Below are 25521 nucleotides of genomic sequence, written 5' to 3'. Positions count from 1 at the left end.
AGATTATGTCAAAATAGAAACAACACAATTACATTTGCCTTCTCGAAAGGACACACAGCTGCAGTGTGGATAAAGAAATGAAGGAAGAACAAAAGGGTACCAACTAAAACGTTAGTAATGAAGTTGTCCAGGTAAGAGATCACGCTATCCTGGACTAGAAGCTAACAGATTTGAGATATTTGAGGAGGTTAAAATCAGTTCACCTTGAATATTTAGCTAGGAACTGGATAGGAGGAGGGGAGAGGAAAAGAAAAGGGATGTACTCCCTACACCCAATCTTTCAACGCTCTTTAATATTCCCTTTTTAAAACACTGGATGGCCCACCATCCATCCAGCTATCAAAGATAGAAACATTAAGGTTATCCTTATGTAAAAGATAATACTTAACTTTATTATCCTAGCCCTTAAAATATTTTAAAGCATTCTTCTCCCAAATGAATGAGTATATCATTTTAGATACTAGTAATTACCTTAGTGGTAAAGGTGTAGAAACTGGCTGTGATAATATTAACGCATCATGGACTGAAAGCTTCCAAAAAAAAAAAAAAAAGAATTAATCAAGCCAATCTTGAAACCTAAATATTTATATCAAGGTTAATACAGAATACAGAAGGTAGTTTAACATGCAGACTGACATAGTTTTTGAAATGTACTACGATATAAAACAATAGCTGTATTTACTCAGAGGTATTATTTTAGTTCTGTTAAATTAAATGGTTAATTCAATTGAATTTTGATTCAGTTAGCTGTTTAAAATACAGTTTTTTTAAAATTATGAAATAACTGCTTTTTAAAAGCTTCAAGTTTATTTACTCTATAGACTGGCAGGCATTTGGCGATTGATTACTATATATTAATACTTGCTGAAATACATACTTGAACTGAAGTACATTCAAGATTAACAATATTTGACTTAACGCCACCATATAATGTTGATAACATCTTAGAAAACAATTTTAAAATGGCCTGCCTCTCTACAGATTCTCTGCTCAAAGTGCCAGTCTGCAAACTGTCACTGGTCCAGGAAAAGAGCATATATAAATGGAGAGTAAGACATTTAGAAACTTTAATGGCAATGGGACACTGCTCCCACCACCAAGTACGTGATCAGAGGACTCCTATCCTTGCACAGGGTACAGACATGTTCATGTCTACACTGCTCACATGGTAAGGTGCACACTTCAAAAGCTGTAAACTTATATAGGTCTGCCAATGACTGGAAATAAAAAGAAACTGGTCCTGTAACATAGAAAGTCTGAAGACCACTGTCATAGACTATCTCACTTTTTCCCTCCAACCACGAATCACTTCATATTTAATATTAGCTGCTCTGATTTAAAAACATGCCAATAACACAATTCTAGGTTTTACATTATCATGCATAGACCAATGATGATAATGTCATGAATCAAAGGCTGTAATTATTCCCATTCTGTACACCCAAATAAAAGATAAAATACAGGAAATTCAGGACTTTATGAACACATGGTGCTCCACTTCAAACTCAAAGGGCCATAGAATCTACTCTGCAATGACTAGAATGACCATATGCAGAGCTTCCCTCAAATGTATTTGTTTCTGATTACCTGTACAAGGATTCTTGGTCTTTGTGGTGAAGGAAAAGGGATGTTTTGCATGAAGTGTGAAATGTGCCTGGAAAAAAATTTGAAATATAGATCATAATTACTTTTCTAAAATGCTTCATAGATTTTGACAAGTTTTAAATATCATTATAATATTCCCAATCTGACAAAACCACTTACCTAAAACTTATGTTAAATAAATTTATCTAGTATAAATAAACGTATTCACCCCACTAAACTTCTGAAATGCACAATGTATTTCCTGGTTAAAAGTCTATATTAATACACCCTAATATTGCCAGGAAAATAAGAACGACATAAATACAGTTTTCATAAAGAAGCTAATTTTTATTGTCTGGTTACCAGTGCTGGTATGGAGAGCAACTAACTGCAATACAATAAATTAAAACTAATACTGAATTTAATCCCAGTAATTAATTTAAATATTAACTTAATCAATATAGTTCTTTTACTGTAACTTTGAGCAAACCACTTGCACTCTCTATTTCTCCTACAAATAATGCTTAAGTTTCTCCAAAGCTTTGAGCTCTTAGCAGCCACTAACTTGCAAAGTATTACTTCATCTGAGAAAAAATGCTGATAACATACACTGATTTCATTTCCTCAAACTATTCATAGAACCTTAATTTTTCAAAAGGTTGCTAACTTGTCCCTACCATTAAGTTTTACTTCAAACAATTTTAAGTTAATCTGAAAGCTCAAAGTTAAATCTAGAACTATGAACTATTAGTTTGGTATCCCAAGAGTACAAAAGGAAAGCCAAATAATTGCCCCTACCTTTCCATTAATTAGTATGCTTTGCTGATATTCTTTTTGCTATAATGTGAAATTTCTGAAATTGTATGAAAAATCTGTTTATGCATACTATATTTCCATAAAGCCCTTGACACCTCTTGGTTTGTTAGGAGGATAAATAAATCATTACCCGTAATAGACAAAAGTCAGTGTGCCACTAGAAGTCAGAAAAAAAAATTTTTTTTTAAGTATTCTCTACACCCAACATGAGGGCTTGAACCCATGACCCTAAGATCAAGAGCTGGATGCTCCACCAAGTGAGCCAGCCAGACACCCCAAGATGTGGTTTTTAAAGACAGTGGCTTCTTAAGAAACAAAACAATGGATCATGGAGGAAGGGAGAGAAAAATAAAACAAGATGAAACCAGAGAGAGACAGACAAACCACAAGAGACTCTTAATCACAGGAAACAAATTGAGGGATGCTGGATGAGAGGGGGCTGTGGGGATGGGGTAACTGGGTGATGGACATTAAGGAGGGCATGTGATGTAATGAGCACTGGGTGTGATGTAAGATTGATGAACCTCTGGCCTCTACCTCTGAAACTAATAATAAACTATTTGTTAATTAACTGAATTTAAATTAAAGAAAAGAAAAAAAAACAAAAAATAAAAAAACAAAAGACAGCAGCTCCACATTTATTTTTCTTCCTTACAAAAGATTTCCATGACAGAGGGAATTACAAATAGAGTGGAAAATTAGGATCTCTCAATGCTCAAACCAAAACCTCATTTTTAGCAACAATTAACTCACCCTTATTAATTTCTACATCAGTTTAGAGATGCTTTATAGTCAGAACCAGGAATGTCCACTTGTATGGTTCAGGTGTATGTGTATAATAGCTATTTTTTTCGTTATTACAGAATGAATAGAAAGGACACACACAGTGCAATGTATAATGAGTTCCTTTTTCAGCTGAATTCTCAAGAGATTATTATTTGATTATCCTTTTTTTTTTTTTAAAGATTTTATTTATTTATTTGACACAGAGAGAGATAGCCAGTGAGAGAGGGAACACAAGCAGGGGGAGTGGGAGAGGAAGAAGCAGGCTCCTAGCGGAAGAGCCTGATATGGGGCTCGATCCCAGAACGCCGGGATCACGCCCTGAGCCGAAGGCAGACGCTTAACGACTGAGCCACCCAGGCACCCCTATTATTTGATTATCCTAACCACCACTCCTCAATGATTTAAAATCAATGATTCAAGTGAAAAAGGGAAGAAGCAAAAGTAAGGTGACTGTGACTCTTGTTCCCTTTGAACTTTTCTGCTTAAAGTCAGGTAAACAATGAAATGTACACACAGACAACCAGCTTTTCCACCAGGCATCTTTCTAATCATTATACATACTTTTCAATGGGAAGAGGATGTGGTCCAGACACAGAAAGTTTGTAGATAAACATGAGAAATTTTCTAAAAGCTTCAAAAAAAGGCCAGTGTGAGAGTAAACAAATGCATTTGTTTGAATTGATGGATTTGGAGACCACTTTTCTCTCCACAGGGGTCAACAGGCCCAGCTGCATTAGCTGTTTCTCTGTCAGAAGTTCCCGAGAGTAAGGTTCATAAAACTGGATGGCAGCTCCATATACCTACAGAGCAACAGAATTCCATTATAAGACTTGGGTTTGTTTTTTAAAATTTCTGTTTATCTCTCATTACAAAAGAAACACTAACTTAGAGTGGATATGACAGATAGATGATAAGAAATATAAAATGGTGCAGCTGCTGTGCAAAACAGCTTCTCCAAAATTTAAAAAATAATTACCACGTGATCCAGCAATTCCACTAATAAGAATATATCCAGAAGAACTGAAAGGAGGGACTTAAACAGATACTTGTACACCAGTGTTCATAGCAGCATTATTCACAATGGACAAATGCTAGAAACAACCCCAAAGTCCATCAGCAGATGAACGGATAAACAAAATGTGGTATATACACGCGATGGAATGTTATTCAGCCTTAAAAAGTAATGAAATTCTGATAGATACTGCAACACGGATGAACCTTAGAAACACTAAACTAAGTGAAATCAGCCAGACACAAAAGGACAAATATTATATGATTCCACTTATGTGAGCTACCTAAAATAGGCAAATTCATAGAAAGTAGAATAGAGATTACCAAGAACCAGGGGTAGGGGTGGGGTAAGTTCCTGTTTAAGGTAACGAAAAAGTTCTGGAAACAGTGATACCTCTCTCTTATAAATCTTATAACTACTTAGTTGTGTATACACACACACAATCACCACATATATGTAGTGTGTGTGTATCACATTAACCCTTGTCTTTGCAAATACAACACTCCTGGATACAACTATTTCAATGACCTCAAGAGATTTTTAACAAACAATATGACAAAAGCATCTCAATGAGGCTGTTGTTGTTTTCTACCAATCAAAGTAAATTTAGTACTCTTAAATGTTTGAAGATCTTAAAATTTTCATTTATATTTATTGCTTCCAATGAGAGAACTATAAATAATTCTTAGCTAAAGACTTCCCTTAGTTGTAAGCAACCCAGTTAATATAGTATTGGCCTTCACTCAGTGCGTATTTTACTTATGTTCCAGATACTATGCTGGACACTTAACCTTCATTATCATTAATACGGTGGTTTTAAACTTATACCCTGTAGAATGAGGCCACAGATGTGTTTCTTGATCCACAAAAGTCAGCATTGGTTAGTTATACTTTTTTTTTTTTTTAAAGATTTTATTTATTTATTTGACAGAGATAGAGACAGCCAGCGAGAGAGGGAACACAAGCAGGGGGAGTGGGAGAGGAAGAAGCAGGCTCATAGCAGAAGAGCCTGATGTGGGGCTCGATCCCTGAACGCCGGGATCACGCCCTGAGCTGAAGGCAGACGCTTAACCGCTATGCCCCTGGTTAGTTACACTTTTCACTAAACTGTTTTATCAAATTTCCTGAGCGCTTTTAATTTTTAAATTTCTACTATATTCATAGTTTCATTTACTTTTATTTCCTAATATCATCTCACCATCTTTATTTTAAATTATCATTATGTCATTATTACTGCTTTATACATTTTTTTCAATTACATATATATATGTATTCAATTATATATATATATATATATCTCGCATTACTTTCTCCCAGCCTGTGGCCTTCTTTTTCACCTTAAGGGTACTTTTTTTTTTTTTTTTTAAGATTTTACTTATTTATTTGAGAGAGAGAGAGAGCACGAAAGAGTACGAGTGGGGGGAGGGGAAGAGGGACAAGTACATTCGAGGACCCTGAGATCATGCCCTGAGCTGAAATCAGATGCTTAACTGACTGAGCTACCCAGGAGCCCCTGGTATCTTCAAATAAACAGATTTTTTTTTATTCCAGTGGGGTTCTATTATTCATCTTTTTTTTTAAGGCTAGTACTTTTTTAAAATTTTAATTTCAGTATAGTTAACATACAGTGTTGTATTAGTTTCAAGTGTATAATACAGTGATTCGGCAATTCCATATATTACTGCTGCTTATCTGCTTATCAAGAGAAGTGTACTCTTCATTCCCTTTATCTATTTCACCCATCCTCCTACCCACCTCCCCTCTGGTAACCATCTGCTTGTTCTCTATAGATAAGAGTCTGGGTTTTTGGCTGGTCTCTTTTCCCCCCCTTCGTTCACTTGTTTTGTTTCTTAATTTCCACATATGAGTGAAATCATATGGTATTTGTCTTTCTCTGACTTATTTCACTTAGCATTATACTCTCTAGTCCATCCATGTTGTTGCGAATGGCAGGATTTCATTCTTTTTCTGGCTGAACAATATTCCATTGTATATATATACCACTTCTTTATCTATTCATCTATCAATGGACACTTAGACTGCTTCAATAATTTAAATACTACTGCAATAAACATAGGGGTACACATATCCCTTCTATTTTTAATTTTTTGAGGAAACTCCATACTGTCTTCCACAGTGACTGTACCAGTTTGCATTCCCACCAACAGTACACAAGGGTTCCCGTTTTCCCACATTCTCGCCAACACTTGTTTCTTGTGTTGATTTTAGCCCTTCTGACAGGTGTGAGGTGATATTTTATTGTGGTTTTGATTTGCATTTCCCTGATGACAAGTGATATTGAGTATCTTTTCATGTGCCTACTGGCCACCTCTATGTCTTCTTTGAAGAAATGTCTGTTGTCTTCTGCCTGTTTTTAAATTGGTTTATTATGGTTTTTTTGCTGTTGAGTTGTATAGGTTCTTTACATACTTGGATACTAATCCTTTATCAGATATTTCATTTGCAAAGTATCTTCACCCATTCAGTAGACTGTCGTTTAGTTCTGTTGGCTGTTTCCTTTGCTGTGCAGTTTTTTATTTTGATGTAATCCCAGTAGCTTATTTTTGCTTTTGTTTCCCTTGCCTCAAGAGACATACATCTAGAAAAATGTTGTTACGGCCTATGTCAAAGAAATCACTACCTATAATCTCTTCAAGGATTTTTATGGTTTCAGGTCTCACATTTAGGTCTTTAACCCATTTTGAGTTTATTTTTGTGTATGGTTAAGAAAGTGATCTAGTTTCATTCTTTTGCATGTACCTGTCCAGTTTTCCCTACATCATTTGTTGAAAAGACTGTCTTTTTCCCATTGCATATTCTTGCCTTTGTTGAAAACTAATTGACCATGTAATTGTGGGTTTATTTCTGGACTTTCTATCCTGTTCCACTGATTTATGTGTCTGTTTTTGTGTCAGTACAATACTGTTTTGAGTACTACAGCTTTGCAATATAACATGAAATCTGGAATTGTGATATCTTCACCTTTGTTTTTTTTTTTTTTTCCAAGATTACTTTGGCTATAGAGGGTCTTTTGTGGGTTCCATACAAATTTGAGGATTGTTTGTTCTAGCTCCCTGAAAAATGCTGTTGGTATTTTGATAGGAGTTGCATTAAATCTGTAGATCACTTTGGGTAGTATGGACATTTTAACAATATTTGTACTTCTAATCCATGAGCATAGGATGTCTTTCCAATTCTTTGCATCGTCTTCAATTCCTTTCATCAATATTTATACATTTCAGAGTATAAGTCTTTCACCACCTCGGTCATGCTTATTCCTACATATTTTATTATTTTTGGTGCAGGTGCAAATGGGGTTGCTTTTTTTAAATTTCTCTTTCGCTGCTTCATTATTAGTGTATAGAAATGCAACAGATTTCTGCGCATTGATTTTGTATCCTTCAGCTTTACTGAACGCCATTATCAGTTCTAGTAGATTTTTGGTGGAATCTTTATAGAGTTTTATATTTATAGCATTATGTCATCTGCAAATTACAAAAGTCTTCCTTCTTCCTTGCTGATTTGGATGCCTTTTCTTTTTGTTGTGGGACTGCTGCAGCTAGGACTTACAATACTATGTTAAATAAGTGGTGAGACTGGACATCCTCTCTTGCTACTGACTTAGTGGAAAAGCACTCAGCTTTTCCCCACTGAGGATGATGTTCACTGTGGGTTTTTCATACATGGCCATTATTATGTTGAAATATGTTCCCTATAAATCTACTCTATTGAGAGGTTTTATTATGAATGGATGTTGTACTTTGCGCCTACTGAAATGATCACATAGTTTTTATACTTTCTCTTATTGATGTGATATATTGCATTGATTGATTTGCAAATATTGAACCACCCCTGCATCCCCAGAATAAATACTTGATTGTGATGAATGATTTTTTTAATGTATTCTTAGATTCGGTTTGCTAATATTTTGTTGAAGATTTCTGCATCTATGTTCATCAGAGATATTGGCCTATAGTTCTCTTTTTTTGTACTGTCTTTATCTGGTTTTGGTACTGGCCCCATAGAATGAATTTGGAAGTTTTACTTCCTCTTCTATTTCTTGGAATACTTTGAGAATAGGTATTAACTCTTCTTTAAATGTTTGGTAGAATGAACCTGTGAAACTATCTGGTCCTAGACTTTTGTTTGTTGGGAGTTTTTTGATTACTGATTCAACATCATTGCTGGTCATTGGTCTGTTCAAATTTTCTGTTTCTTCCTGATTCAGTTTTGGGAGGTTATATGCTCCCAGGAATTTAGCTGGGTTTTTCTAGGCTGACAAGTCTGTTGGCATATAATTTCCTAATATTCCCTTATAATTCTTTGTACTTCTATGATGTCAGCTGTTATTTCTCCACTTTCATTTCTTATTTTATTTGAGGGTTTTTTTTTTTTTTTGGATGAATCTAAAATTTTATCAATTTTGTTGATCTTTTCAAAGGACCAGCTTCTGGTTTCATTAATATATACTACTGTTTTTTCAGTTTCTGTATCGTTTATTTCTGCTCTAATCTTTATTATTTCCTTTTGCTGGTTTTGAGTTTTGTTTGTCCTTCTTTTTCCAGCTCCTTTAGGTGTGAGGTTAGGTTACTTGAGATTTTTCTAGCTTCTTGAGGTAGGTCTGTATGGTATTAAACTTCCCTCTTAGAACCACTTTTGCTGCATCTCAAAGATTTTAGACCGTCGTGTTTTCATTTTTATTTGTCTCTGTGAATTTTCTGATCTTTTCTTTGATTATCTGGTTGACTCATTCATTGTTTAGTAGCATGTTATTTGATCTCCACGCATTTATGCTCTTTTCCAGGTTTTTTCTTGTGGCTGATTTCTAGCTTCATTGTGCTGTGGTCAGAAGATACATGGTGTGACTTCAATCTCTTTGAATTTGTTGAGACTTGTTTCGTGGCCTAATATGTTATCTATTCTAGAGAATGTTCCATCTGTACTTGAAAAGAATGTGTATTCTGCTGTTTTAAGATGAAATGTTCTGAATGTATCTATTAAATCCATCTGGTCCAATGTTTCATTCAAAGCCACTATTTCCCTTGTTGATTTTCTGTTTGGATGATGTGTCCATTGACATAAGTGGTGTGTTACTGTACTTTACTATTATTGTTTTATTATCGATGAGTTCCTTTATGTTTGTCATTAACTGTTTTACATATCCGGGTGCTCCTTATGTGCATAAATATTTACAATTGTTATTAACTTCTTATTGGATTGTCCCCTTTAATAGTGTCCTTCTTTGGGCCTCCCAGGTGGCTCAGTCAGTTAAGCATCTGACGATTGATTTCTCTCCAGGTCACTGATCTCAGGGTTGCTGAGATCAGGCTCTGTACCATGCGTGGAGCCTGCTTACGATTCTATTTTTCCCTCTCCCTCTTTACAAAAAAAAAAAAAATACACACACACACACACACACACACAAATAAAATATATGGTGCCTTCTTTGTCTCTTGTTACAGTCTTTCCTTTAAAGTCTGTTTTATCAGGGCTCCTGGGTGGCTCAGTGGGTTAAGCGCTTGCCTTTGGCTCAGGCCATGATTCCAGGGTCCTGGGATTGAGTCCCACATCAGGCTCCCTGCTCAACAGGGAGCCGGCTTCCCCCCTCCTGCTCCCCCAGCTTGTTCTCTGTCAAATAAATAAATAAAATCTTAAAAAAAAAAATCTGTTTTATCCAACATAAGTATTGCTGCCCCTGATTTCTTCTGACATCCATTTGCATGAGAAATGCTTCTCCACCCCTTTATTTTCAATCTGCAGGTGTCTTTAGGTCTGAAATACGTCTCTTGTTGGCAGCATATAAATGGGTCTTGTTTTTTATCCATTCCGTCATACTTTTTCCTTTGAAGCATTTAGTCCATTTACATTCAAAGTAATCACTGACAAGTATGTATGTATTGCCATTTTGTTACTTGTTTTGCGGTTGTTTTTGTAGTTCTTCTCTGTTCCTTTCTCCCTTGCTCTCTTCTTACAATCATTGTCTTTCTTTAGTAATAACTTGGATTCCTTTCTCTTTATGTTTTGCATATCTATTTGTGGATTATGATTTGTGGTTACCATTAGGTTTTCATATAAGCACATAGCAGTCTATATTAAGTTGATGGTCGCTTAAGTTTATACTTATACGTCATACTTTACACCCCTTTATTTTGTAAGTCCCTTGACTGATTGTCACAGTTGTTTCACTTATGTTTACTGTTTTTATGCTTCCTACTTTTCTTACTTTCATTTATGGCCTTTCCGTCCCACTCAAAGAGTCCCATTTAACATTTCTGGTAGGGCTGGTTTAGTGGTCATGAACTCCTTTAACTTCTGTCTGGGAAACTCTTTCTCTCTCTTTCTATTCTGAATGATAACCTTGCTAGATAGAGTACTCTTGGCTGCAGATTTTTCCCATTCAGCACTTCGAAAGTATCATGCCAGTCCCTTCTGGCCTGCAAAGTTTCTGCTAAAAAATCCGCTGACAGCCTATGTGGTTTCCCTTGTATGTAACTGTCTTCTTTTCTCTTGCTGCTTTTAAAATTTCTCTTTATCACTACTTTTTGCCATTTTAATTATTATGTATCTTAATAATAATAATTAATATGTATCTTAGTGTGGACCTCTTTGGGGTTATTTTGTGGGGTGATTTTGTTGGGACTTCACAATGTCTCCTAAATCTGGATTTCTATGTCCATCCCCAGATTTGGGAAGTTTTCAGCTATTATTTCTTCAATAAAATTTCTGCCCCCTTTTCTCTTTCTTCTTCTGGGATCCCTATAATGAGAATTTTATTATGCTTTTAGAGTCACTGAGTTCCCTAAGTCTATTCTCATTTTGCATAATTTTTTTCTCTCACCTGCTCAGCTTACTTACTTTCCATTACTCTATCCTCCAGGTCACTGTTTCATTCTTCTACTTCCTCTAGTCTGCTATTTATTTCATCTAGTGTTTTTTAATTTCAATTACTGTGTTCTTTATCTCCAAGTGGTTCTTTTTTATCTTTTTTAATAGTCTCACTGATGTCCTCCATTCTTTTCTCAAGTCCAGTAAGTATCTTTATGATCACTACTTTAAATTCTCTACCAGGAATATTACTTATCTCAGTTTTTCGCTTAGGTTTCTTGCTGTGGTTTTGTCCTGTTCTTTCATTTGGGGCATATTCCTATCTCCTCATTTCGTCTAACTCGTACCTGTTTCTGTGAGTTAGGAAAGTCACCTAAAGTCTCCTGCTCTTGAAAGTAATGGGTGGACCACAGAGTTTTAACAAGGTGCATGCTGGTCCTCTCCCACAGGGGACATGCCTCCACTGCCAAGACCAGCCATGGTGATTGGCAAAGTCCATGTTGGGGCCAGGGGGATGGCACACACAGTCCCCATTCGTTTTGTGCTGGTCCTCCTCCACAGGAGATGTGCTGGTGCTGCCAAGACCACAGCCAGCTGGGGCTGACCTACAAAGCACACACCAGTGGGGTGCTCAGTTTTAACAAGGTGCATGCATCCTCCACAGGAGGTAACCGGCCACTGCCACCAGGACCGAGGCCCCACAAAGTGCAGTCAGGAGACTTGGTGTTGGCAAGGTCTGTGCTTATCTTCTGGGGGAGGGGACTCACAGCATTAGGACGGAGGCAGGCCTGGCTGGTGTTGGGGGGAGTGGGGGATGCAGTGTAATCAACTTAGATAGTGAATGGTTCCCAGAGGCAGCCATCTGTTTACACTGGGAGGTCGGGGGAGGGAAATGACACCTGCCACCTCCTCTGTTCAGGGAACCCTACCCCTAAAGACACACTCTGAGATGAATAAATAACTCTCCCTCCTCTATGTCCCAGGCATTTTTCAAACTGCTGCTTCTATGCTGTGTATCTGTGGACTGTTTGTTATGCTATCTCTTTAAGAGTAAGGACTCAGTTTCCTATCACTCACCCTGTCCTAGAACCTAGCCTGCTGATTTTTAAAGTTCCAGGCTTTAAGTCACACTGGTTGGAAGAACTCATGAAATTCAGCCCCTCTGGTTTTCAAAGCCAAATATTATGGGGATTCATCTTACCCACACAAGAGGGGCTCCTCAGCATGACAGTCTCCCCTCTCCAGGCTGATGTCCTTCCCTCCCACAGACAGTCCACGCATGGCCCTTTAACTATCAACCACTTCTCTGCCCTTCCTACCCTCTTTCATGTGGCCTCTTCTCTACCTTCAGTTGTGGAGTTTGTTCTGCCCGTCTCCACACTGTTTTCTGAGTTATTTACAGTGATGTGAGTGTTACCTAGATGTATGAATGGGATGAGGTGAGCCTCTGGTTCTCCTACTCTGCCATCTTCAGCAAAGTCTGGCTAGTACTTTCTATATGCTGTGAAATTGATCTTTGCTTACTCCCTCCATTTTAATATATTATTTGTCTTCTGAGCCTCATTGTTGTCATTGAAAAATTAGCCAACAATCTAATAGTTGTCCCTTTAAAAATAAGTATGTCTTTTCTTTCTGGTTGCTTTTTTTTCTTTGGTGTTCTATGGTTTCACTATAATATGAACCTTTCTGCTGAAGGTTACTGAAAACGACCAACCAATATCCCTTAAAATGCTGCCTCTCCCTTTTCTAATCTCTCCTTCTGGAAGTCATTAAATACCCACTGGTCCTTTTGATTCTATCCTCTACATTTTTAAACTCTTTTAGAAGTTTTTATTTGCCACATTTGAGGTAACCTATCTTGCACTTCATTAATTTCCCCTACATGTATGTCTTATCTGCTGTTCAAACCATTCAGTGACTCTAATTTAAAGGACCATATTTTTCATTTCTAGATGTCTGATTCTCTTCCCAGTCTGTTTACTCATTTCACAAAATACACTGTTCTTCCCTGATTTTTTGACATCTTGAATCATTTCAATTATATATTTAATTTATATTTTTAATGTTGTCATTGTATCAATTCAATATCTTCAGGGTCTAATCCAGCTTTGTACTGTATCTTGCTGATTCTTCCTATGGTATTTATGTCTTCTAACTTATACTATAATATCATCTTGAGGCTTGGGTTTTGTGGGTATCTCTCCAGAAAGACTTTATATTTGCTTCTGTAGAAGCTCCAGAGGTAGCTGCATCCTGATGCCAATCTTCATGGTGACTTCTCACCTTGGGCACTATCGTACAAATTTAATCCAAAATATATTGTGGCCAAATAATCCTAACATTCAAATAAACTTACATCATATTAATTATTTTACGGGATAAAAACACGGACGATATAGGTTTAATAAAAGAGGAAAAAATATACCTTTTCAGCAGAAGAACCTGTCAAGACAAAAGTTGAAAAAACTGGAAGTGGGTATTTAGTCTGAGGATCCCAACATTCAATAGTAGCTCCCATGGGAAGGCAGAAGAGAGGTACAGATTCTGAGAGCGGAAATGACTCATAATCATCTTCTGGATATCTAAAAATTAAACCTTTTGGAGAAAGGAGGCAATATTAAATTTTTTTTAATAGCTATTTTCCCAGAAATCATGTGATACATATTAACAGGATATTTTAATAGCAAATTGCATGAAAATATTCATGTGTGAAATTTCCTTTTTCTCTTGCCATACCAGGAATTTAAATAAATTAACAAGTTTACCCTTTATTTTTTACTCATGGACCTATAGTTCATCATAACATTAAAATGTACTAAATAGACAAATTAAAACTCTATTCGACAGGATCACTAATCTTAATATATTGTCTTCTACATACCACAGCATCCTATAGAGAGTGGTAAGGAACATGCAGGAAAATTTACCAAATATTTCAGCAAAAAATTCAGGGAAGGCGTATGTGTTATGTAATAATGCCAAGGCAACAGAAATGATCAGAGCCCTTAAACTCATCTTGAGAGCAGCAGCGTAAAAAGTATTCAGCATGAAAAGTAAATGAGACCAAATCCTCTGGCTGAGTACACAGCATGTGAGACCAACGAAGCAGGAGCAAGGGGGGCCTCTGGCAAGCATAACAAAGCCCCTTCAGAAAAAAGTAGCTATGAAGCATCAGTTCATTAGCCTCTGATGACTCTAATATGCAGACTACCTCTAAGTTAAACTCTTGAAAATCAGAAGAACTCTAAATTAAAATTCAGTGTGCAAAGCTTTATATGCTAAAATATGTCTTTTATCAAATACATGAATACTTTCACAAAGCTTGTTTCTGTAAGTGTTCCTTTTTTAAAGTGACGCTTCCTCCACACACACACACACACACACACACACACAATTTAGGAAATCACATTAAATCAACACATTACAACAATATTAACAGTACCACATTTTAAAAGGATACTGAAATTTGTAATTATTAGTTGCTGCCTTTATTTTTATGTTATAAATTAAATGGTCTGATATATTAGTATGAATGTCTTTAAGAAGACAATCAAGATTTTTCAGATATGGATTTGCCTGACTTCCCTGAAGCAAAACAAATCGTGCATGATCAAAAAGTAACTGACACTGCTTCTTTTCATAAGGAAGTATTCCAGTATCTCTTCTATTTACAACTGGAGCATACCTGTATTTTCAGTTTCTATCCCACCATACCAGTGGGATGAAGAGGTCACACTTAAATCTTTACAGCCCTTGACACTTTACTGTGCAGTAAGAATGTGGCGATAGATTTCTCAAACACTTCATGGCAGAAAAGTTTCTCAGGCCCTCCTCTCCTCCATATAGCTGATTCTTTGCAACAAAGGAAAAAGGAAGCAAGTCCACCTTTCATGGCAAGTAACATGAGGTTTCAAATCAGACACACAGAGATAAGAGAAGGAAATATAAGAAGTAAAGATGCAGTTTGACACCTTTCTGATTGTCAAAATAAAAAGGTCAGAGAGAGTAAGCAGTTTTCCATTGAATTATTAAATCTATTAGTGTAGACTAAAAGCCTGAATGTTCATTTCACAAATGCTTACCTGGGATGAAAATTTCTATTTAACGAATGTTTGGGGGGGTAATATTAATATATCTTGTAGTATGTAATGTATTTAAGAAAACTTACGCCTTTATGTGCTAATATTATACATAATTCAATTTATAACTAGATCAATCCCATAAACTACATAAGGGAGCATACATCATCTAACCAAATGTACATGTTAGGTGAACATGATGACCACTACACTATGGAAACTAACCATATATTAATGTACAACAGTAACTACAGTAGCAATTTTTTTTTAAATTTACTCACCAGCTTTATATGCTATTGCATTAGAAGCAGGCACAGACTTCTTATAACACAGAAATACACTGGAACCCCACTGTAAAATATAAATTATGTTTAAAAAAGACCAAAGAGTGAAAATAAAGTTATTTTGTTGAATATCTTCTCTAAAGGTTCTGATTATTCAGTGAAATCCATTTTTTTTAAGATTTTTATTTACTTATTTCAGAGAGAGAGAGAGCGTGTGCACACCAGTGGGGGGAGGGGCAGATGGAGAGGGAGAAGCTGACTCCCCACTGAGTGGGGAGCCTGATGTGGGGCTCGATCCCAGGACCCTGAGATAGGACCTGAGTTGAAAGCAGATACTTAACTGACTGAGCCACCCGGGCGTCCCCCAGTGAAATCTATCTCAAACATATGTTTTATCAAACAGACTACAGAGGTGCCTGGGAGGCTTAGTCGGTTGGTTGAGTGCCCAACTCTTGGTTTCACCTAAGGATGTGATCTCAGGGTCCTAGGATTGAGCCCCACGTTGGGCCCCGCACTCAGCAGGGAGTCTGCTTGAGATTCTCTCTCCCTGCTCCTCTCTCTCTGCCCCTTTCCCTGGCCGTGTGTGCATGCATGTTCTCTCTCTTTAAAATGAATGAATAAATCTTTTTTAAAAAAAGACTACAGACTATAAAATATAGCAAAACATGAAGTTCAGAACACTGAAAGAAACGAGTAAAAAAACATTGCCGCAAAAGTTAAACTGACACAAAACAGTTTCAAAAAGTTTAGAATGCTACAATCAGACAGTTTGGAAGAAACAGTACAAAGCTGAGTGGGCCCTGGAGCCCAAACTAGGTACTATGAAGGTGACTGAGGTACTATGAAGTCACTACCTCCAGGGGCAAACTGTCTTGACTAAAAGCCGTGGGTACATTAGTCAGTCATCTTTGCCCATATCTCATTAAAGCTAGTAATATTTTTATTTTTTTAAAGATTTTATTTATTCGACAGGATAGAGACAGCCAGCTAGAGAGGGAACACAAGCAGGGGGAGTGGGAGAGGAAGAAGCAGGCTCATAGCGGAGGAGCCTGATGTGGGGCTCGATCCCATAACGCCGGGATCACGCCCTGAGCCGAAGGCAGACGCTTAACCGTTGTGCCACCCAGGCGCCCCTAAAGCTAGTAATATTTTTATCTAAAGGTATTTTTCAAAATAAATCTGACCCCATAGTAAACCTTAGTCTCCTAAAACTATAAATCAAAGGTGTATGTTCAATGTTCTTGTTCATTAGAGCCCTTTAACAAAATAAGTATGTAAGAGATGGGGTGCCTAGCATTCTTGGTAGAGCTTGCGACTCTTGATCTCGGGGTTATGAGTTCAAAACCCCACAGTGGGTCTGGAGCCCACTTGAAAAGAGCAAGTATGTAAAACTACAATAATTAAAATAAATAAATATAAAGGGAGTTCCCTATCCAGTCTCCCTATGGTTGTCTGTGAAGACACCAGTGAAGTGCAAAAGTTAATAAAACTTCTGTATTAGTGTAACACAGGCAATGTTACCACATACCAAAACAAAATTTTAAATCCCTGACTTTAAGTATTTATTTTCTCAATGAAATTATTCTAAAAATCAGATAGCTAAAGATTTTTTAAATTGTTATGAATTACAGAAGTTACAGATCTAAAAAATAATAAAAACCACAAAAATATAAACAGAGTAAATTATACACTCAATAATAAACAGAAGCACAAAAATTATCCTTTTGGGGGTGTGGGGGACAGTACATAAAAAACTGAAAATGAAACAACTGTATTCTTACCATTCCACAATTTAAGTTTTTGTCAACTTTGCAGAAAGTATGAGGAGGGGTTTCTCCTTTACTGGTTACAATAACACAGATATCGGTTACAGCCAAGGAATTCTGGGGTCGAATTAAAGGAGCCCTTCGGTAAGTGATAAAGATTCTTTGTGAAGTAGTTGAACTATTGTTGACATTGGCACAGCGACCGTAGGGTGTGGCTTGGATCACTTCACATCCTGGAATAAGCCTTTCTTTCCCTTCATATAAAACTCTGTAAGGCAGGGAGAGGAAAAATAGATAGATATAGATAAGTAAATACATTTCAAGTTAATGCTGGTTTTCCTCTTGAAAACAAACCAAAAAATGGGGGGGGGGGGTTCTTCTACTTCTCAAATCTTAATTGTGCACCAAAATAAGATTATTACTTTGGGAATTACAGATCTCTTAACTACATTTTCAACAGCTGGAGTGTAACCTTAAGAAGAGTAAATAAGATCAAACAACTTGATTTTTTTTATCGCTTTTTACAAAAGCTGTATGAAAGAAGAAAGGGGCAACACCATAAACATCCTTAGATCAAGTATTCAGATGTTTTCACAAAATTTTCCTTCATAATTCCTGTCAAAATTCCACCTTTAAAAATCTTCTGACTGAAAATGAATGAATGAATAAATAAATAATATAAAAATCCTTTGACTGAAACTATAAAACATGGTTCAAAGAAATTAGAGATGAGCTAATAAAAAAAAGACATCCCATGGTCATGGATAAGAACACCAAATATTTGGTAAGATGTCAATATTTCCCAAAGAGATCTACAGAGTCAACAAAATTCCCCTCTAAATCTTAGTTGCTTTTTTGTTTAGAAATTGGTAACATGAGCCTAAAGTTCATATGGAGATGCAAGGGGCTCAGGCTGCCTAATGTCGAAAAAACAAAAGCAAAGTTGGAGGACTCACACTCCCCCATTCCAAAACTTACTACAAATCTAGTCATCAGCACAATGTGTTACAGCCACAAGGATAAAGATTTAGATCAATGAAACGGCACAGGCAGTGCAGAATTAAACCCGTACATTTACAGCCAATGGATTTTGACAAGAGTGCCAAGGTAATTCAACAGGAAAAAAACAGTCTTTTCAACAAATGGTGCCGGGACAACTGGATATCAAATGCAAAAGGAAAAGAAGTTGGATCCCTTCCTTACACTGCATACCAGAAATGGATCAAACACTTAAACGTAAGAGATAGAACTATAAAACTCTTAGAAAAAAAAAGGAATAAAAATTTGTGACCTTGGGTTTGACAAAGCCTTCTTATACATGAACCAAAGCACAAGTGACAAAAGTTAAAAAACTAGATTTCATCAAAATAAAAAGCTTACATGCTACAAGTGACACCATCAAGAAAGTGGGAAGACAACTCATAAAATGTGAGAAAATATTTGCAAATCATATACCTAATTAGGGTATTCTTTCCAGAATATGTAAAGAACTCTTACAAATCAATATGAAAAGATAAATAGCAATTTAAAAATGGATACAGGGCTGGCAAAGAATATATGGGGGACTGTCTGTACTACCCTTAAGAACTCCTCTGTAAAACTAAAGTTATTTTAAATAAGACATTTTATTTCTTTCTTTTTTTTTTTTTTTAAGTGGGCAAAGACTCTTCATAAGCATTTCTCCAAAGAAGATACGGCCAAAAGCACATGAAAAGAGGCCCAACATACTAGCCATTAGGGGATTGCAAATCAAAATCACAATAAGATACCCACTTCACACACACTGGAAAGGCTATAATCAAAAAGACATAATTACAAGTGCTGGTAAGGTAAGAGTGTAGAGAAATTGGAATCTTCATACAATGCTGGTGGGAATCAACTGCTCTGGAAAACAGTCCAGTGGTTCCTCAAAGGGTTATACAGGGAGTTTCTGTATGACTCAGCAATTCTACTCCTGGATATATACCCAAGAGAAATGAAAACATACGTCTGCACAAATACTGGTATGCAAATACGTATTTAACAGCACAGCCAAAAAGTGAAAACAATCAAATGTCCACCGAGTAATGAAAAGATACATAAAAGGTGGCGTGGGCTTGTAACAGAACACTATTCGGCAATAAGTACTAGGTGAAGTACTAGGTGCGCCTGGGCAGCTCAGTCAGAAGAGCATTCGACTCCTGATCTTGGGATGAGTTTGAGTCCACACTGGGTGTAGAGATTACTTAAATAAATAAATGAACTTAAAAAGGCAATGAAGTACTAATATGAGGTGCAACATCAATGAGCATTGTAACCATGTGAAGTGAAAGAAGCTAGACAAAAAAGACCACATGTAGTATGATTCCATTTCCATGAAATGGCCAGAATAGGCACATCTGTAGAGACAAAAAGTAGATTAGTAGTTGCCTAGGGCTAGAGGGTGGAAAGGGTCATCAGCAAGTGACTGCTGATGAATATAGGGTTTCCTTTCAGGGGGATGAAAATATTCTGAAACTGGCTGTGGTAATAGCTGCACAAATCTGTGAATATATTAGAAACCAATAAATTGTACAGTTGAGATGGCTGAATTGTGTGATATCTGAATTATATCTCAATGAAACTGGTAAAACCCAACTAAATATTAAAATATGGTATAAAGCCTCTATATTTAAACCAGGATAGTACTGGCAAATGAGCGAACAGAAAAGAACAACGAACACAAAAGAAATACCAGAAATGGATAAAGGTGACATCTCAATATACTGCAAGAAAGATGGACTTTTTAATTTAATAAGCAGTGCTTGAATAACTGAATTGCCACTTGGGTAAAAAATAAAATTCTATCTATACTTCACACTATACACCAGAAAAAACTCCCAGGGGATCACAGATATAAACGTCAAGAATGAAAATACACTAGTACTAAAAGAAAACCTAGCAGTGGGAAAAGTCTAACTATGACTCAAAATCTACAAGCAATAAAAGGGAGTGAGAAAATAAACTTCATCAAGTAAATTTTACATGACAAAAAACACAAGTCAAAAGACAAATTATAAACTTGAAGAACACATTTGGAAATTTATTTCACAAAAAGTTCATCTTCCTATTACATAAAAATGTACTGTAAAAAAAAAACCCAAAAAGGCCAAAACCCTGTTTCTATTTTTTTTTTTAAGATTTTATTTATTTATTTGTCAGAGTGAGAGACAGCACGAGTACAAGCAGGGGGAACAGCAGGCAGAGGGAGAAGCAGGCTCCCCCACTGAGCAGGGAGCCCCAGGCAGGACTCAATCCTAGAAACCTCAGATCACGACCTGAGCTGAAGGCAGACACTAAACTGACTGAGCCACCCAGTTGTCCCAAAACCATGTTTTTAAAAAGTCACAAAGTCAATGCCAAAAGACACTAACAACTGACAAAAGATAAAAAGGAAAACGGTCCTTAAACATATGAAGACATTGTTAATCTCATTAAAACCACTATGACACATCACTTCTTGACTGTGAGACTGACAAAAATTCAAAAATTTGATCATGTATTTTGTGGACGGGACTGGGGGGAAAGAAGCACATACATCACATATTGATGGTGGCATGACCACAATGGAAAGAAATGTAGTAACATTTAACAGAATTATGCGTGCATTTATCTTTTATCCCAGCAACGCCCTTCTAGGACTACCTGAAAATATACTTCCACAAATATGTAATAATATATACACAGTTATTCACCAAAGCATTCTTGTAATAGCACAAGACTGGACAGAACCCAAATGTCCATCAACAGAGGTTTGGATAAAGTATATACATTCACACAAATAAGTACTATAGAGTTATAAAGAGTGAGAAAGACCTCCATGTTCAGATATGGAATGATTCTGAGGACATACTGTGGAATGATTCTGAGGACATACTGTTGGGTGAAAAAAGCAAAGTGTAAAATAACGTATATAGTATTTATAGTTTGTTTAAGAGGAAGAAATAAAAATACACACACACATGTGTTTATTTTTGTAAAAATACACAGTGAAAGGATAAATCAAAAATTGCACTAACAGGAAAGGAGACGGCAGAAAGTATAGAGAAAAAAGTAGAGGAAATAAAAACCGAAGCAATATTTCTCATTATATCTTTTTACGTGTTTTGAGCTGTGACAATATTTTCCATATTAACAGAAAATTTTTCTACAACAAATGAAACACAAATACAAACAGATGGGGGTAATCAGAAGGGGGAATGAAGCATGAGAGACTATGGACTATGAGAAACAAACTGAGGGCCTCAGAGGGGAGGGGGGTGGGGGAATGGGATAGACCGGTGATGGGTAGTAAGGAGGGCACGTATTGCATGGTGCACTGGGTGTTATACGCAACTAATGAATCATCGAACTTTACATCAGAAACCAGGGATGTACTGTATGGTGACTAACATAATATAATAAAAAAACATTAAAAAAAATAAAAAGAACCTAACCAACCAAACAAACAAACAAAAAACAAATAAAAACAGATGAACCTAACTGCAATACTGCATAACAAATTGGTAACGTAAACACATAGAAATACTATTATATATAATTTTTTAACACACTAAGTACTCTGTAAACGCCTGATAGGTCTTACTCCAAGGGCAAGGGACTGACGTATGTATGACACCTCAGTAACAATGAACACACACAAATCCAGATTTCATTTGGCAAAGCAGTCAGCTGGAAAGGGCTCCCACTAGCCAAACTTGGGACCATATGAGCAAACAGAATAAGGATTATAACAGATTTTTAATCACATGGAATAAATTAAAATCCACAGTTCCTTAGTTATACTCAAAACAATAAAAAAAAAAAGAGAACGAGAAAGCTCTTCCTTCAAGATTTTCAAGAAAAATGCCAGTTAAAAAATTTATTTTTTAAATGACAGGATTAGAAAAGTCTCATTTTACAACCCCCACCATGCAAGATCTAATTCAGGTAATGATCAATGGATCCTAAAAAATGAGAAGTGAAAAGCAGCTAGGGAACCAGGTATTTAAACAAGGCCCACAACTCCACAATTTACTTAAATTTAACAATGAAAATAATAATAGATATCTGGCACTTATCATCTTAATTAAGTGACTGAACTTAACATCACTAATTATGGGATAATCTGTCACTACATGCTTTCCTAATGCTAGCCCTACCTGGGTATTCTTGCCAAAAGTATTTAACATAAATTTAATTCAGACTTTAAAGGTAACATCCAATTTACAGGAAATACTGACAATAAGGTAATAAGTTAAACAACAGAATTTGGGGGGCGCCTGGGTGGCACAGCGGTTGGGCGTCTGCCTTTGGCTCAGGGCGTGATCCCGGCGATCTGGGATCGAGCCCCACATCAGGCTCCTCCGCTATGAGCCTGCTTCTTCCTCTCCCACTCCCCCTGCTTGTGTTCCCTCTCTCGCTGGCTGTCTCTCTCTCTGTTGAATAAATAAATAAAATCTTAAAAAAAAAAAAAACAAAACAGAATTTGGAAACAATCAGATAAATCGAGAGTGGGGGGCATTCTATAAGACAACTGGCAAGATTCTGCAAAATGTCAATTATCTAATAGAAAAATGTGGGGGAGATAAAATAGACTCAAGAGGCATAATAACCAAATGCAACAAGTAAACCACAACAGGATGCTGAATTTTTTTTTTCAAGATTTTGTTTATTTATCTGGCAGAGAGCGGGGGGGGGGGGGGGGCGCATGCTTCCCTGTGGAGAAGCAGACTCCCCGCAGAGCAAGGAGCCCACTGTGGGGCTCCATCCCAGGACGCTGGGATCATGACCTATGCCGAAGGCAGACGCTTAACCAACTGAGCCACCCAGGCGCCCCATGAATATTTTTTTTTTAAAGGCGATAAAAGATATTCTGGGGATAACTGTGACTATTTGGATAGGGAATGGATATTGAAAACCATGATACTATTATTAACTTTCTATATACCATGGTTACACAGGAGCGTTGCTTAAGGGATGCATGATGAAGCATTCACGGGAGAACTGTCAGGGTATCTCCAGCCTCCTTTCAAATAGTTTAGCAAAAATATGGAAAAACGTTAATTTGTTGAATCTAGGTGGAAAGTATACTGTTCATTATACTACAGTCTATCATTCAGGAGGAAAGGATACCGGTGTTTATTATAATATTGTTAACTTTTCTGTATGTTTGAAAATTAAAAAAAAAAAAAGTGCTGGAGAAAAAAACTCTTGAAAATCAATAAACCTGGGGCGCCTGGGTGGTTCAGTCGATGAACCATCTGCCTTCGGCTCAGGGCGTGATCTCCAGGTCCTGGGATTCAGCCCAGCATCAGGTGCCCTGCTCAGTGGGAAGTCGCTTCTCCTTCTCCCTCTCCCTCTGCCTCTCCCCCTGCTCATGAATGGGCTCTCTTTCTCTTTCTTTCTCTCTCTCTCTCTCTCTTGCGTGCGCGCAGACCTGCACTCTCACACTCTCAAATAAATAAAAATCTCAAAAAAAACCTTTAACTTAACAGTTTTCTTTAAAAAAAAAAAAAAAAACCAACCTGATAAATATCTCATCTCAGTTTATAAAAGTCAAAAAGGTAAAAAAAAAGATCAAAAGTTTGACAACAGTATTTCATATTTAGTTGAATGAGATGGGTACCTGTCTTTGTAGTGGCTACAGGTTTTCTACACCTCACTCGTGTACTTAAATGGGGGGAAAGTGGGGTGGACAGGTCAAAATATTGCAGTCATCAGAGATATTAACAATTATTTGATATGGAAAGAAAAATTTATGATTATGATTAAAAGACAACCTATACTCTGGAAAACCTCAATCAGTAAACTATCATAACAAGCCTCAGGGAACTACAAGATGTGTATGAAAGAGTCACTTGCAACCTGAAAGTAAGTACAATTATCTAAGTCATCATTTTAAGTTGTGTCCCGGAACCACAAGCAAAAACAATCTTTGAAAGCTACACATCCTTTCAATTACGACTGTACTGTGGAAGGATGGGGACGAGGATATGAAAAGACGGCCTTCAGAGACGGCGGACAGTGAACACTGAAGCCTGAAACAAGTTATGTCCCTGGCTTGATTCCCGTTGACTGACATGTATATTACCAAAATTTTACCCTATACCTATCCTTCTATGGATATTACCTATCTTCTTAAGAAACTCATGGAGAAAATAAAAAGAACTGACATAAAACCATTACATGTCCTGAATTACTTCCCTGCAACCAACAGTTTGTGTTTATACCAATTTTAACCTCCGTGCCCCTTCTCAAAGGAAAAGCCCCTCCCACTAAATGCTAATCCAGTCACCTATGCTGTTGACATTACCCCTTCTGCTTCACAATTTTATTCTATCAAATATCTCCGTATTCCTATATTTTCACCGTTTCTTTTCCATTGGTTTCTCTCCTTCAAATAAAGATGTTTAAGGTTATCCCCTGGAAGAAAGAAAGAACAGCACATGGCTCCGTACTGCCTTACCCCCAAGGTATCCTCAACCGTTGCTTCTGGGGATTTTGTTAAAATACAGATTCTGATTCAGGAGGTTTGGGGCAGTGCCTGAGATTCTGAATTTCTAACATGTTCCCAGGCCCTAGATAATAGTGGTTCAAGGACCACATCTTGAATAACAAGGCCCATAACTATCTTCTCTTTCTCTTAAAGTCAAGCTTTCAAAAAAGCCTCTATTAATCCAATTCCAATCATTCCTCAAACTTTTCTAACCTGGCTCCTGTTCCTAATGATCCTATAAAGCTGTATGACCTAACTGTACTGGGTTGAAAGAAAACCACAGAACTAAACAGGGTGGCCAATACTAAAGGAGTTAACTAAAGGAGTTAAACGGATGCTGCATAAAGGTCAAGTAAGATAAGGACAAATCATCCTCTAACTTTGGAAATTTGAACTTAATGAGGACCTAGGACCATCTCACTAGAGCTTTAATGCAAAAGTAAAGGAGGTGATGAAGACAACAAGTGGTGGTCAAACGGAGCAGCTCACTACTTTAATATGTGAACAGCTATTATCAGAAAAACCAGCAACCATTAAAAAAAAAAATCAACTTCATGGGACAATCAGGGAAATTTGGATATATGTGATATTAAGTAATTAATCATTTCTACAGTGTGGTATTGTGATGACATTAAAGGATTCAAAATAAGAAAAATCAATGTAATACATCACATTAATAGAAAGAAATACCTGCATGATCTCAATTAACAAAGAAAAGGCATTTGAAAAAAATCCCGACACACTGTCATGATAAAATCTCTCATAAAATCAGAAATAGAAGGGACCTTTCTTAATATGATAAACGGCATTTACGAAAAACCCACAGCTAACATCATATTCAATGGTGAAAGACTGAAAGCTTTCCACCTAAGAC

At 36.7% G+C, this 25521-nt stretch overlaps 1 protein-coding gene across 1 annotated transcript in view; it reads right to left on the bottom strand.

Moving 5' to 3' along the window:
• Positions 1-25521, bottom strand: part of DENND4C (DENN domain containing 4C) — a 122232-nt gene that overhangs the window by 65637 nt on the left and 31074 nt on the right. Inside the window, 6 exon segments of the mRNA XM_040631467.1 lie at positions 472-530; positions 1588-1654; positions 3748-3986; positions 13449-13618; positions 15384-15453; positions 17168-17420. Of these exon segments, the coding sequence (XP_040487401.1) occupies positions 472-530; positions 1588-1654; positions 3748-3986; positions 13449-13618; positions 15384-15453; positions 17168-17420 (858 nt within the window).

Source organism: Ursus maritimus, unplaced genomic scaffold (genome assembly GCF_017311325.1).
Source record: "Ursus maritimus isolate PB19 unplaced genomic scaffold, ASM1731132v1 scaffold_17, whole genome shotgun sequence".
Lineage (NCBI taxonomy): Eukaryota > Metazoa > Chordata > Mammalia > Carnivora > Ursidae > Ursus > Ursus maritimus.
The sequence above is the reverse complement of the archived record's forward strand: the minus strand, read 5'-3'. Positions and strand labels throughout refer to the sequence as shown.